The sequence below is a fragment of the Phoca vitulina genome, unplaced genomic scaffold (assembly GCF_004348235.1).
Source record: "Phoca vitulina isolate PV1807 unplaced genomic scaffold, GSC_HSeal_1.0 scaffold20, whole genome shotgun sequence".
In the NCBI taxonomy this organism is placed as follows: domain Eukaryota; kingdom Metazoa; phylum Chordata; class Mammalia; order Carnivora; family Phocidae; genus Phoca; species Phoca vitulina.
Window position 1 is genome coordinate 37,967,618 of NW_022589723.1, and position 14,519 is coordinate 37,982,136.

Here is a 14,519-nt window from a genome sequence, read left to right on the forward strand (position 1 = left end):
CTGGATACTTGGTAAAGTCCAGATTATTTCATAGACATGCTAGAAGAAAATGCAAGTAAATAGTTTTATAGTATGGAAGCAGGGAAAACCTTTGGAGTAAGAATAGTAAAATATAGATGCCGAAAAAAGGGGGGGAGGACTGATAAATTTTACCACATACAAACTGAAAACTTTGGTAGAACGGGTGCCTTAAGTAAAAGACAAAAGAAAAAACTGAGAAGAAATATTGGCAACATGTATGAGACTATTAGTCTGGGTCCAGTTAGGAGCCAGAAATTACACCAGGAATTTAAACAAGGAAATTTTAGGGCTTCTGGGTGGCTCAGTTGGTTAAGGTCGTTATCCCGGGGTCCTGGGATCGATTCCCACATCAGGCTCCCTGCTTCTCCCTCTCCCTCTGCCCCTCCCCCTGCTTGTGCACTCTCTCTCTCTCTCTGTGTGTCAAATAAATAAAATCTTAAAATAAACAAGGAAATTTTAATACCAAGAATTATTAACTAGTAAAAGTGTTTTAACTACTAAAAAGGACAAAGTAGGACTCTAAAGAGTACAGAAATAGTAAATATAAGGATCAGATACTACCTCTAGAGCCGAAGGAGAGAATCAAAAAAGTGAACAAACTTGGATGAGGGCCTCCCTGTAGGAGGTTGCAGTTCAGACCTCAGAGAGGGTATAGTTGCTGCCAGAGGACACAGCCATGGGCCAGGCTGGTCCACAGATCTTCTGGATGCCACGGACCTGAGCACATGGGTGGAAAGTCACCTGCTGGGGTGCCGAGGACTGACTGATGATGAGCAGGAAGTTACTTCTTAAGAGTATACATTCTTTCCCTCCTTTGGCTCCTACCACTTCCTAGGGTTCTGCCTACTCACTGTACTCTTACTCTTCATTAACCCAAATTATAAAGCTTGTCTGGACCTCTTCACAGGACCTGCCCCACTCTAGACAGTATAGTAGGCAAGAAAATGAAAAAAGAGGAAAGCAGATTGGAAAGGAAGAGATGAAACTGTCTCTGTTCACAGACAGCATGATTATTTATGTAGATAATCCCACAATTGTCTATAAAAAGCTGCTAGAACTAATGAGTGAGTTTAGCATGAGCAGAGGATAAAAAGTTAATACATGTAAATCATTTCGCCTCTACATATTAGCAGTGAACAATTGGAAACTAAAAAATTTAAGTACCACTTACAGTAGCACCAAAAAATGTGGAATACTTAGGGAAACACCTAATAAAGTATGAACAAGATTTGTATATTGAAAACTATGAAATGATGGGAGAAACCACAGAACAAAATAAATGGAGAGGTAACCCATATTCAGGGAAAGGAAGGCTCAATATTGTTAAGATGTCAAGTTGCGACAAATGCAGCATAATCCCAATCAAAATCCCAGCAGGCTAAGCACAATTTAGCTCAACTATTTAAAAAAAAAAAAGAGCTGCTGTTGTCATCGTTGCTTTTTTGATAGAACTGACAGTGGAGCTTGCTGCTTTGTGATACAGCACTTTGAAACAGGGATCAGTGAGATCTCTTGTCAAGGAAGTCATATAGGAAATTACAACATTAAGTGGGAGGTTGGACTAGATGATCTGCTCTTAGCCTTCTAATTCAAAGTCTTACTCTGTTATTTATAAGTCAGTGTTTTACAACTTTGGAACAAGGAGAAAGAGAGATACTGGAATATTTAGGCTTTTTCAAATGTACTTAGCTTTTCCCCAAAGATCCTCTCACTCTTTTTCCCACCCTTAAACACTATTACATGCAATGAGGGATATTACAAATGGAGTGTGTTGTATGAGTGAACTCTGTAAGGCCTCTAATGTGACATTTGTATGCCTTTTTAAAAAGTTGTTGTTATTTATCAAGCTGACTGAAAAGAAAAATAATGTCAGTTTTCTCAATTTTTTCAAATTTTGATTATGGTTCTTCCAAAATGGTGTAAGTCTTAGAGAAGTAGTCTTTTAATACTCATTTTTAGATAGCTTAGAATATTCATTTTGTCAATTTCTTCAATATAGTCAATTTATTGACTATATTTATCAAATATTTATCAACAAGGAAACTCAGAAATTATCTTTATAATTATTCTTCTAGTTAATTGTACCAGAATATCAATTCTTAAAGGTACTATGTTCCTATCATATATTTTAAATTTTTAAAAAATTTTTATTTTAAGTAGGCTCCATATCCAATGTGGGACTTGAACTCACGACTGAGATCAAGAGTTGCATACTCTAGGGCACCTGGGTGGCTCAGTCGTTAAGCGTCTGCCTTCGGCTCAGGTCATGATCCCAGGGTCCTGGGATCGAGTCCCGCATCGGGCTCCCTGCTTGGCGGGAAGCCTGCTTCTCCCTCTCCCACTCCCCCTGCTTGTGTTCCTGCTCTCACTATCTCTCTCTCTGTCAAATAAATAAATAAAATCTTTAAAAAAAAAAAAAAAGAGTTGCATACTCTACTGACTGAGCCAGCCAGGCAACCCCTAACATATATTTTATTTTTATTTTTTTAAATTTTATTATGTTAGTCACCATACATTATGTCATTAGTTTTTGATGTAGTGTTCCATGATTCATTGTATGAGTTAACACCCAGTGCTCCATTCAGTACGTGCCCTCTTTAATACCCATCACCAGGCTAAGCCATCCCCCCAACCCCTCCCCTCTAGAACTCTCAGTTTGTTTCTCAGAGTCCATAGTCTCTCATGGTTCGTCTCCCCCTCCAATTTCCCCCCCTTCATTTTCCCTTCCTGCTATCTTCTTCTTCTTTTTTTTTTTTTTTTAACATATAATGTATTATTTGTTTCAGAGGTACAGGTCTGTGATTCAGTAGTCTTACACAATTCACAGTGCTCACCATAGATAATACCCCTCCCCAGTGTCTATCACCCAGCCATCCCATGCCTCTCACCCCCCACCATTCCAGCAACCCTCAGTTTGTTTCCTGAGATCAAGAGTTCCTCATATCAGCGAGATCATATGATACATGTCTTTCTCTGATTGACTTATTTCACTCAGCATAATACCCTCCATTTCTATCCACGTCGTGGCAAATGGCAAGATTTCATTCCTTTTGATGGCTGCATAATATTCCATTGTGTGGAATCACATCTTCTTTATCCATTCATCTGTCGATGGACATCTTAGCTCTTTCCATAGTTTGGCTATTGTGGACATTGCTGCTATAAACATCAGGGTGCACATACCCCTTCGGATCCCTACATTTGTATCTTTGGGGTAAATACCCAGTAGTGTAATGGCTGGGTCGTATGGTAACTCTATTTTCAACTTTTTGAGGAACCTCCATACTGTTTTCCAGAGTGGCTGCACCAGCTTGCATTCCCACCAACAGTGTAGGAGGATTCCCCTTTCTCCACATCCCAGCCAACATCTGTCGTTTCCTGACTTGTTAATTTTAGCCATTCTGACAGGTGTGAGGTGGTATCTCATTGAGGTTTTGATTTGGATTTCCCTGATGCTGAGCGATTGTTGAGCACTTTTTCATGTGTCTGTTGGCCATTTGGATGTCTTCTTTAGAAAAATGTCTGTTCATGTCTTCTGCCCATTTCTTGATTGGATCATTTGTTCTTTGGGTGTTGAGTTTCCTAAGTTCTTTATAGATTTTGGATACTAGCCCTTTATCTGATATGTCATTTGCAAATATCTTCTCCCATTCTGTCGGTTGTCTTTTGGTTTGTTGACTGTTTCCTTTGCTGTGCAAAAGCTTTTTATCTTGATGGAGTCCCAGTAGTTCATTTTTGCCCTTGCTTCCCTTGCCTTTGGCGATGTGTCTAGGAAGAAGTTGCTGCGGCTGAGGTCGAAGAGGTAGCTGCCTGTGTTCTCCTTTAGGATGTTGATGGACTCCTGTCTCACATTGAGGTCTTTCAACCATTTTGAGTCTATTTTTGTGTATGGTGTAAGGAAATGGTCCAGTTTCGTTCTTCTTCATGTGGCTGTCCCAATTTTCCCAACACCATTTGTTGAAGAGACTGTGTTTTTTCCATTGGACATTCTTTCCTGCTTTGTCAAAGATTAGTTGACCATAGAGTTGAGGGTCCATTTCTGGGCTCTCTATTCTGTTCCATTGATCTATGTGTCTGTTTTTGTGCCAGTACTGTACTGTCTTGATGATGACAGCTTTGTAATAGAGGTTAAAGTCCAGAATTGTGATGCCACCAGCTTTGCTTTTCTTTTTCAACATTCCTCTGGCAATTCGGGGTCTTTTCTGGTTCCATACAAATTTTAGGATTATTTGTTCCATTTCTTTGAAAAAAGTGGATGGTATTTTGATGGGGATTGCATTGAATGTGAAGATTGCTCTAGGTAGCATTGATATCTTCACAATATTTGTTCTTCCAATCCATGAGCATGGAACATTTTTCCATTTCTTTGTGTCTTCCTCAATTTTCTTTCATGAGTATTTTATAGTTTTCTGAGTACAGATCCTTTGCCTCTTTGGTTAGATTTATTCCTAGGTATCTTATGGTTTTGGGTGCAATTGTAAATGGGATTGACTCCTTAATTTCTCTTTCTTCTGTCTTGGTGGTGGTGTATAGGAATGCCACTGATTTCTGTGCACTGATTTTATATCCTGCCACTTTACTGAATTCCTGTATGAGTTCTAGCAGTTTTGGGGTGGAGTCTTTTGGGTTTTCCACATAAAGTATCATATCATCTGCAGAGAGTGAGAGTTTACTTCTTCTTTGCCGATTCGGATGCCTTTTATTTCTTTTTGTTGTCTGATTGCTGTGGCTGGGGCTTCTAATACTATGTTGAATAGCAGTGGTGATAGTGGGCATCCCTGCCTCATTCCTGACCTTAGGGGGAAAGCTCTCAGTTTTTCCCCATTGAGAATGATATTCGCTGTGGGTTTTTCATAGATGGCTTTTATGATATTGAGATATGTACCCTCTATCCCTATGCTCTGAAGAGTTTTGATCAAGAAAGGATGCTGTACTTTGTCAAATGCTTTTTCTGCATCTATTGAGAGGATCATATGATTCTTGTTCTTTCTTTTGTTAACGTATTGTATCACTTTGATTGATTTGTGGGTGTTGAACCAACCTTGCAGCCCAGGGATAAATCCCACTTGGTCGTGGTGAATAATCCTTTTAATGTACTGTTGGATCCTATTGGCTAGTATTTTGGTGAGAATTTTTTTTTAATTTTTTTATTGTTATGTTAATCACCATACATTACATCATTAGTTTTAGATGTAGTGTTCCATGATTCATTGTTTGTGCATAACACCCAGTGCTCCATGCAGAACGTGCCCTCTTTAATACCCATCACCAGGCTAACCCATCCTCCCACCCCCCTCCCCTCTAGAACCCTCAGTTTGTTTTTCAGAGTCCATCGTCTCTCATGGTTCGTCTCCCCCTCTGATTTCCCCCCCTTCATTCTTCCCCTCCTGCTATCTTCTTCTTTTTTTTTTTTTCTTAACATATATTGCATTATTTGTTACAGAGGTACAGATCTGAGATTCAACAGTCTTGCACAATTCACAGTGCTTACCAGAGCACATACCCTCCCCAGTGTCTATCACCCAGTCACCCCATTCCTCTCACCCCACCCCCCACTCCAGCAACCCTCAGTTTGTTTCCTGAGATTAAGAATTCCTCATATCAGTGAGGTCATATGATACATGTCTTTCTCTGTTTGACTTACTTTGCTCAGCATAATACCCTCCAGTTCCATCCATGTCGTTGCAAATGGCAAGATCTCATTCCTTTGGTGGTGCATCAGGATAGGTATTAATAGGTATTAATTCTTCTTTAAATGTTTGGTAGAATTCCCCTGGGAAGCCATCTGGCCCTGGGCTTTTGTTTGTTGGGAGATTTTTGATGACTGCTTCAATTTCCTTAACGGTTATAGGTCTGTTCAGGTTTTCTGTTTCTTCCTGGTTCAGTTTTGGTAGTTGATACATCTCTAGGAATGCATCCATTTCTTCCAGATTATCTAATTTGCTGGCATAGAGTTGCTCATAATATGTTCTTAGAATTGTTTGTATTTCTTTGGTGTTGGTTGTGATCTCTCCTCTTTCATTCATGATTTTGTTGATTTGGGTCATTTCTCTTTTCTTTTTGATAAGTCTGGCCAGGGGTTTATCAATCTTGTTACTTCTTTCAAAGAACCAGCTCCTAGTGTCGTTGATCTGTTCTACTGTTCTTTTGGTTTCTATTTTATTGATTTCTGCTCCGATCTTTATTATTTCTCTTCTCCTGCTGGGTTTAGGCTTTATTTGCTGTTCTTTCTCCAGCTCCTTTAGGTGTAGGGTTAGGTTGTGTATTTGAGACCTTTCTTGTTTCTTGAGAAAGGCTTGTATTGCTACATGCTTTCCTCTTAGGACTGCCTTTGCTGCATCCCAAAGATTTTGAACAGTTGTGTTTTCATTTTCATTGGTTTCCATGAATTTTTTTAATTCTTCTTTAATTTCCTGGTTAACCCATTCATTCTTTAGTAGGATGCTCTTTAGCCTCCATGTATTTGAGTTCTTTCCGACTTTCCTCTTGTGATTGAGTTCTAGTTTCAAAGCATTGTGGTCTGAAAATAGGGAATGATCCCAGTCTTTTCGTACCAGTTGAGACCTGATTTGTGACCTAGGATGTGATCGATTCTGGAGAATGTTTCATGGGCACTCGAGAAGAATGTGTATTCTGTTGCTTTGGGATGGAATATTCTGAATATATCTGTGAAGTCCATTTGGTCCAGTGTGTCATTTAAAGTCTTTATTTCCTTATTGATCTTTTGCTTAGATGATCTGTCCATTTCAGTGAGGGGGGTGTTAAAGTCCCCCACTATTATTGTATTGTTGTCGATGTGTTTCTTTGCTTTTGTTATTAATTGCCTTATATAATTGGCTGCTCCCATGTTAGGGGCATAGATATTTACAATTGTTAGATCTTCTTGTTGGATAGACCCTTTAAGTAGGATATAGTGTCCTTCCTCATCTCTTATTACAGTCTTTCATTTAAAATCTAATTTTTCTGATATAAGGATTGCTACCCCAGCTTTCTTTTGGTGTCCATTAGCATGGTAAATGGTTTTCCACCCCCTCACTTTCAAATCTGGGGGTGTCTTTGGGTCTAAGATGAGTCTCTTGCAGACAGCATATCGACGGGTCTTGTTTTTTAATCCAATCTGATAGTCTGTGTCTTTTGATTGGGGCATTTAGCCCATTTACATTCAGGGTTAACTATTGAAAGATATGAATTTAGTGCCATTGTATTGCCTGTAAGGTGACTGTTACTGTATATTGTCTGTGTTCCTTTCTGGTCTATGTTGCCTTTAGGCTCTTAGGACCCCTTTCAATATTTCTTGTAGGGCTGGTTTTGTGTTTGCAAATTCCATTAGTTTTTGTTTGTCCTGGAAGATTTTTATCTCTCCTTCTATTTTCTTTTTTTTTTTTTTTTTTAAGATTTTATTTATTTATTTGACAGAGAGAGACAGTGAGAGAGGGAACACAAGCAGGGGGAGTGGGAGAGGGAGAAGCAGGCTTCCCACCGAGCAGGGAGCCTGATGTGGGGCTCGATCCCAGGACTCCGGGATCATGACCTGAGCCGCAGGCAGACGCTTAACGACTGAGCCACCCAAGCGCCCCTCTCCTTCTATTTTCAATGACAGCGTAGCTGGATATAATATTCTTGGCTGCATATTTTTCTCCTTTAGTGCTCTGAATATATCAGGCCAGTCCTTTCTGGCCTGCCAGGTCTCTGTGGATAGGTCTGTTGCCAGTCTAATGTTTCTACCACTGTAGGTTACAGATCTCTTCTCCCGAGCTGCTTTCAGGATTTTCTGTTTGTCTCTGAGACTTGTAAGTTTTACTATTAGATGTTGGTGTGTTGCCCTATTTTTATTGATTTTGAGGGGGTGTTCTCTGTGCCTCCTGGATTTTGATGCCTGTTTCCTTCCCCAAATTAGGGAAGTTCTCTGCTATAAATTGCCTTCAGTATACCTTCTGCCCCTCTCTCTCTTCTTCTTCTGGGATCCTAATTATTCTAATATTGTTTCATATTATGGTATCACTTATCTCTTGAATTCTGCCCTCGTGATCCAGTATTGTTTATCTCTCTTTTTCTCAGCTTCTTTATTTTCCATCATTTGGTCTTCTATATCACTGATTCTCTCTTCTGCCTCATTTATCATAGCAGTTACAGCCTCCATTTTTTATTGCACCTCATTAATAGCCTTTTTGATTTTGAGTTGGTTAGATTTTAGTTCTTTTATTTCTCCAGAAAGGGTTTCTCTGATATCTTCCGTGCTTTTTTCAAGGCCAGCTAGTAGCTTTAAAATCTCTGAACTCTAGTTCTGACATCGTACTAATGTCTGTATTGAGTATGTCCCTGGCAGTCGGTACTGCCTCTTGTTCTTTTTTTTGAGGTGATTTTTTCCATCTTGTTATTTTGTCCAGAGGAGAATAGATGAATGAGAGAACAAAATGCTAATGGTAGCAACGACCCCAGAAAAATATACACTAAACAAATCAGAAGAGACCTGAAACCAGGGGAAAAGAAAGGGAAAGAAAGAAGAAAAAGATAAAAAAAAACAGGAACAGAATATGATCAAATATGATCAAAAAAAAAATATATGATCAGGCTGGTGCATAGATCAGTGCCACACACTGGATTTTGGGCATATTTTGGTCTATTAGAAGAAAGTGCCTCCCAAAACTTTAAAGAAAGAAAAACTTATGTACGTACAAAAATAAGGGTAAATACGATGAAGGGATGGAATATGACTGTAAAGATGAAAATTATAAAAGATTTTATAAAAGGAATTGATAAGAAGTTGGTTGAAAAAAGAAATAAGAGGATTTAAAAAAAAAAAAAAGGGAGAGAATGTGATCAGGCAGGAGACTAGAACAAAGCCATACACAAGAGATTTAGGGTATAGCTTGGTCTGTTAGAAGAAACTGTATCCCAAAATTTTAAAGAGAGAACAACTTATATATATATATATATACCAAAAATAAGGTTAACTACTATGAAGGGATAGAATATGACTCTAAAAATGAAAAATAAAAAAGATTTTTTAAAAAAGGGATTGATAAGAATTTGGTCGAAAAAGGGAAAAAGAAAATTAAAAAAATTAACTTTGAAAGACTAAAGAATCATGGGAAAAAAGCCATGGATTCTGTATGCAGTATTCCCCTAGTGCTGGAGTTCTGCCGTTCTCATTGGTCGGTAAACTTGGTCTTGGCTGGCTGTTCTTGCTGATCTTCTGGGGGAGGGGCCTGTTGCTGTGGTTCCCAAATGTCTTTGCTGGAGGCGGAATTGCTCCGCCCTTGCCGGGTCGGGCTAAGTAATCTGCTCGGGTTTGCTCTTGGGAGCTTTTGTTCCTGCAAGCTTTTGGTGCAGCTTTGGATGATGAGAGTGAAAATGGTGGCCTCCCAATCTCCACCCCGGAGGAGCCGAGAACTTGGGGACCGCTCGTGAGTGAGCCCCAGAGAAAAGCAGTCAGTCACTCCCGTCTCCCCCATCTCCTGTGACGGAGCGTTTCTGTCTCTCGCACACGACCCCGTGTGGAGTCTCCAAACCCAGCAGATCCCTGTGGTGCGCTCCTGCGTCGCTCCTCCCGGGGGAGGAAGGGGAGTCTCCCTGGATCTGCCCCTTGTTGGGTCCCTGCTGGAAGAGCAGTGGCCCAACTATGCCGCGGATCATGGTTTCTGGCAACCTGGGGCTGAGAGCCCACTCCTTGGCTCCATCTCTGCAGCCAGCTTCCCCCCTCCGGTACCTGGGAGCTCTGCTGCACTCAGGCCCCCCCCCCCCCGGTCTTTCTGTGACCCCGAGGGTCCTGAGACCACACTGTCCCAGCGAGGGTTCCACCCTCCACTTAGCCACTGGAGCAACATCCCTCAGCAAAGCCGGCTTCTAAAAGTTCCGATTTTGTGCTCTGCTGCTCTATCACTTGCCAGTAGCAGCTGATGGAGGCCCCCTCCCCCGCCATCTATCCTCCCTAATATCGCCTCGGATTCACTTCTCCCCACGTCCTACCTTCCAGAAGTGGTCGCTTTTCTGTTCAGAGAGTTGCTGCTATTCTTTTCTTCAATCTCCTGTTGAGTTTGTAGGTGTCCAGAATGGTTTGATCCCTATCTTGCTGAATTCCTGGGACCAGACGAAATTTAGGTCTCCTACTCCTTTGCCATCTTGCTCCTCCCCTCCTCCCTAACATATATTTTAAATATATATTTGTTATATGCTTTTGTAAAAATATGTGAAAGCCTCAAATAATAAGCAAAAATCCTGTAAATTCTAGGATTTAAAAAAAATGCTTGAAATATGAACAGCTATTTTTATTTTTATTAACATCTTAATTTCCTTTCTGTTTTAAAGCCCAACCTGAATTCCTGAAACAGCCTACTAATATATATGCTCATGAATCAATGGATATTGTATTTGAATGTGAAGTGACTGGGAAACCAACTCCAACCGTGAAGTGGGTCAAGAATGGGGATATGGTTATTCCAAGTGATTACTTTAAGATTGTAGTAAGTATTTTTCAAAGGACACTTATCTCCCAAACCTTTAAATGTCTTTAAATGTAATCTCTAAGAGATCTGTTGTGTTATATATATACTAGTTTATGTACTGCAGATGAAGACAGGAAAATACACATAGAATGTAATCTTTTCATTAGCTGATGAGAAAGCTGAGCCTAGATGTATTTTGGTATCCTATATAAGATCAAATAGCAAGTCAGTAGTTGAACTAAGCGTAACGTCCAAATCTCCTGACCAACAGTCTGGTATTCCAACTCAAACATGCTAGTACTCTTATTAAACACAGTTGTCACTATTTTCTTGGTAATGATTATGCTGTGTGTGCACCAGTTGTCTTCATAGCTCTCCATTCAAAGAACAGAAATCTGTCCTTCATATACTGATGCCCAGGCCTTTCAAAAGAAGTATGACCCAGGGTTGGACGATTGTGATGATAGATAAAAAGATTCTTAAGAAGTAAATAGCATTAAATGTATTTAAGAATACTCAGCCATTATTGCTTTTTATTTGATATATGGTTAAATGCTTAGTAAATATTGTCTACTATTATTATTATAATTATCTAAATCCTAGTAATAAAATTATCTAAGTTTTGGTAATAAGGATTAATATATTAAGGTGTATACATGGCATTCATAGAAATAATCAGAAGTAATTATGGTTGTTACTGATGTAATGTCTTATAAATTTTTCATATAAGTAATTCATTCTTAGTAGGAATATATTTTCTATTTTGAAATGCATAATCTCATATGTTACAAAAAGTAATTCACAAGTATATTTAACTCTAATTAAAAAGCAATGTGTTACAGCTAAATGAGCATTTTTACTCTTTTATCAGTTTCATATTATTCTTAAAAATCTTAAAACCATATTAAATTAATAACAATATTTGACATTTATATAGTTCTTTGTAATTTAAGGGAAGTTTGTATTTGTGCATCCTCATTTAACTTATTGTAGATTAATCTGTTAGAACTAATGATATTAGAGATAATTTTAAGAAAATGCCTTGAATTCACAAATTCAGACTTTTACTATAGTCACATGGTATTGTATGTCAGATATTTTTCCAACCAAAGGTGTAGGTCTGCGAACACTGTGGATATTACTTTCCATAAGGATTATGTTCTTAATTAGTTACCGTGTTTCCTGTTCTAGTCAGTTAAATCAGTACCTTGTCAATAAAATTGAGTTAACAGGTACATAGATAGATAATATTTAGTAGCTGAATCATACAATTTTACTTATTTTTTTCTCCTCAGAATGAGTATATCCTTGGGATTTTGAACTAATGTTCCTCAGTCAAATCATAAAATTTTATTTATGTTTTTCTTTCTCAGAAGGAACATGATCTTCAAGTTTTGGGTCTGGTGAAATCAGATGAAGGGTTCTATCAATGCATTGCTGAGAATGATGTTGGAAATGCACAAGCTGGAGCCCAACTGATAATCCTTGAACATGGTAAGAGGGGCTGAAATAGTAAAATGAAAGAGGCTGTGTTTGAGGAACTAGTATCTATCACAGTACCTATTACTCTAGGATACCTCATGATTAATAACCCGTTTCTAAAGACCAGTATATGGCATAGCTAAGAGGAAAAGAAAGCACTCTAAATATTTCCTACTGCTTAAAATGACCTAGAAACACAGTTTTGGATAATACTGAAAAGAACTGAACAACTACAGTCTTACACAAATGAATGTTCTTTATATTTCAGTCATTTTAATCTCACAAATATATTTCTGCACTATTAAAATAGAAAAACTTAAAGTACTTTTTATTTTGCACTGAGCTTTTCCAAAATAAAAATAACATGCCTTTTTAATTATCACACATACAAAAGATGCTTATTATAAATTCAGACATTGAAAAGTAAAAAGGGAAAAGCCCTAGCCTTTATCAGTCATTCACTTCTGGGAAAACCACACAATAATTTGAGCAGATAATCCTGACTATAAAGAACTATTAACCTTAACAGAATTAGAGTAACAAGGGGTGGGCTGGCAAGAAGTAAAAACAACTCTAGTGAATATAAGAATGGCAGATATAAAGAGCAGTCACAAGTTGTAGGTCTGAGAGAGAGTGTTAAGCTCCTCAGGACTGAGATCCAGACTGTGTTGGAGAGAGTGTGGCCATGTTTTACTGGCCAACAGAGAAGTTGCTGTGCTGTTGAACCCTGCTCAGAACCCAGGGTCTGGTATGCTAGGCAGCCAGTCACAAGGAGGTGTCTCCCTGAAGGCATTCTGCTACAAAACCACCTGAGGGGTTGGGGTGTTGGGAGAAGCTGCTCTCCAGCTGATAAAATTTAAAACATGTCCTCTGCAAAGAAAAGGATAGATAAAGGGCTCAACTTCATTTTTGCAGAGCAGGCAATGAAGGATGAATTTGGAATTGAGGGGCAATAAATTGATAATGGCACATGCTCCAAATCCTGCCTTCTAGGAGTACTGCATATGAACATGCTCAGATGTGTATATGGTTTGATAACGCATTTTCTTGGAACAACATGCTGTGAACATCTTCTCATGTCAATAAATATATAGATCTATATCAACATTTTCCATCGTTGAACAGTTTATTTGCACTTTGTTTTGTGTAAGTGATTCCCTATTGGTTAACTTTTAAATTGTTTCCTTTGTTTTACTATTATGAACAATGCTATGCTGAACTTCCTTATATGATTATTTTCTCATACTAAATTACTAGAAGTTGAATTGTTGGATAATCTGTGTCAAATTGATAAGGATACCTGTTGGATGTATTATTTATTTGTTTTAGCAAGAAGAGCATTTTTCATTTTGTGCAGTTCTCAAGAATATATGAAAAAGATAGTGCTTTAGACATGTAGTCTGGTGTCTGAGTCAGATTAAGTTCAGGTTCCAGTTTGGCCCCAGCTATATAGCCTCGCTGCAGAAGGTAATTGGTAAAGATAGTGCCTACTCTGGCTTTTCACTAAAGTAGCATACAGGATTTTTATAAGCTCTTTCTTGAAAATGTATTTGAGAGTAGTATTATAAAAAGGAATAAAATACTAGAGTTGCTCTTTTTTCTTCCTGTGTTTGTGATTATACCTTTTCCTATTTATTGAAAAGGATTAAGAGAAACTTGTCCTTTTCCGTCTTGCCAAATGCCTGAGTATGATTGCCAAATCAGGCACTAAGGTAGATAAGCTATTTCTTTTTATTAGTGGCAGTGGTCTTCCTTGGTAAAATTTGTGGATCTCTTGGGGTGATTTACATGGAACTAAATAAAGGAATTTCAGTATATCTATGTTTGGAATTACCATTATAGGTTTAACTCTAATAGCATAAATGGTTGGCTATGCTAGGAGGTCTCTAAACTAATCCTAATTGGGTTTTCCTCTGAAAATGTTTGGATAGCATAATTATAGTTGCAGTGTGTGTTTTTTCCTTTTTGAGACAACAGACATTTTTTGGCTGGCAGAAGTTTTTAGTAACCTTGTCAGGGATGGATTATAAGAAAGACTCATGTTACTAATTTTGCTGTTTTAATTTGGAAGATAAATATTTATGTGGGAAAGCTAAAAGAGAATATAACAATTTATAAGGTCTGATCTCTGTTTTTTTAGAGTTTATAATATTATAAAGGATGTAAGAGATGTGTACAATTTAATACCCAGTCCATAATTGTTATTTTTATAATACAAATAAAGCAGCATACAATTTGGAAGAGAGGAATTCTTTCTGTGTGATCAGGGAAGCTTTTTCATAGACAGTGTCCCCTTTGTAATAGACCTTGAATTATAAGATTTCCAGGTGTTAAAAAGAGGGTTTGGGTCAGTATGGAAATAGAACACTTGTATTCCTTTAGGAAGTTAGCCTGTGAAGGCAGAATAGGATCAGATTGATCATGGCCTTGATTGTAAAGAGTCAAATACAATACTGTAGTGAGGCAGTCTGATACAAAGTCAGGTTTAATTAGAAGAAGTTCATTTGAGGGGCACCTGGGTGGCTCAGTTAAGTGTCCAACTCTTGGTTTCAGCTCAGATCATGATTTCAG

The 14,519-nt window shown here is 38.3% G+C and overlaps 1 protein-coding gene across 9 annotated transcripts in view; it reads left to right on the plus strand.

Moving 5' to 3' along the window:
- The window catches only part of NEO1 (neogenin 1), a 251,030-nt gene that overhangs the window by 129,168 nt on the left and 107,343 nt on the right, over positions 1–14,519 (plus strand). For all 9 annotated transcript variants that reach the window (XM_032417572.1, XM_032417574.1, XM_032417570.1 and 6 more), the window contains exons 7-8: positions 10,330–10,484; positions 11,840–11,960. In XM_032417572.1, the coding sequence (XP_032273463.1) occupies positions 10,330–10,484; positions 11,840–11,960 (276 nt within the window). The remainder of the gene's footprint in view (positions 1–10,329; positions 10,485–11,839; positions 11,961–14,519) is intronic.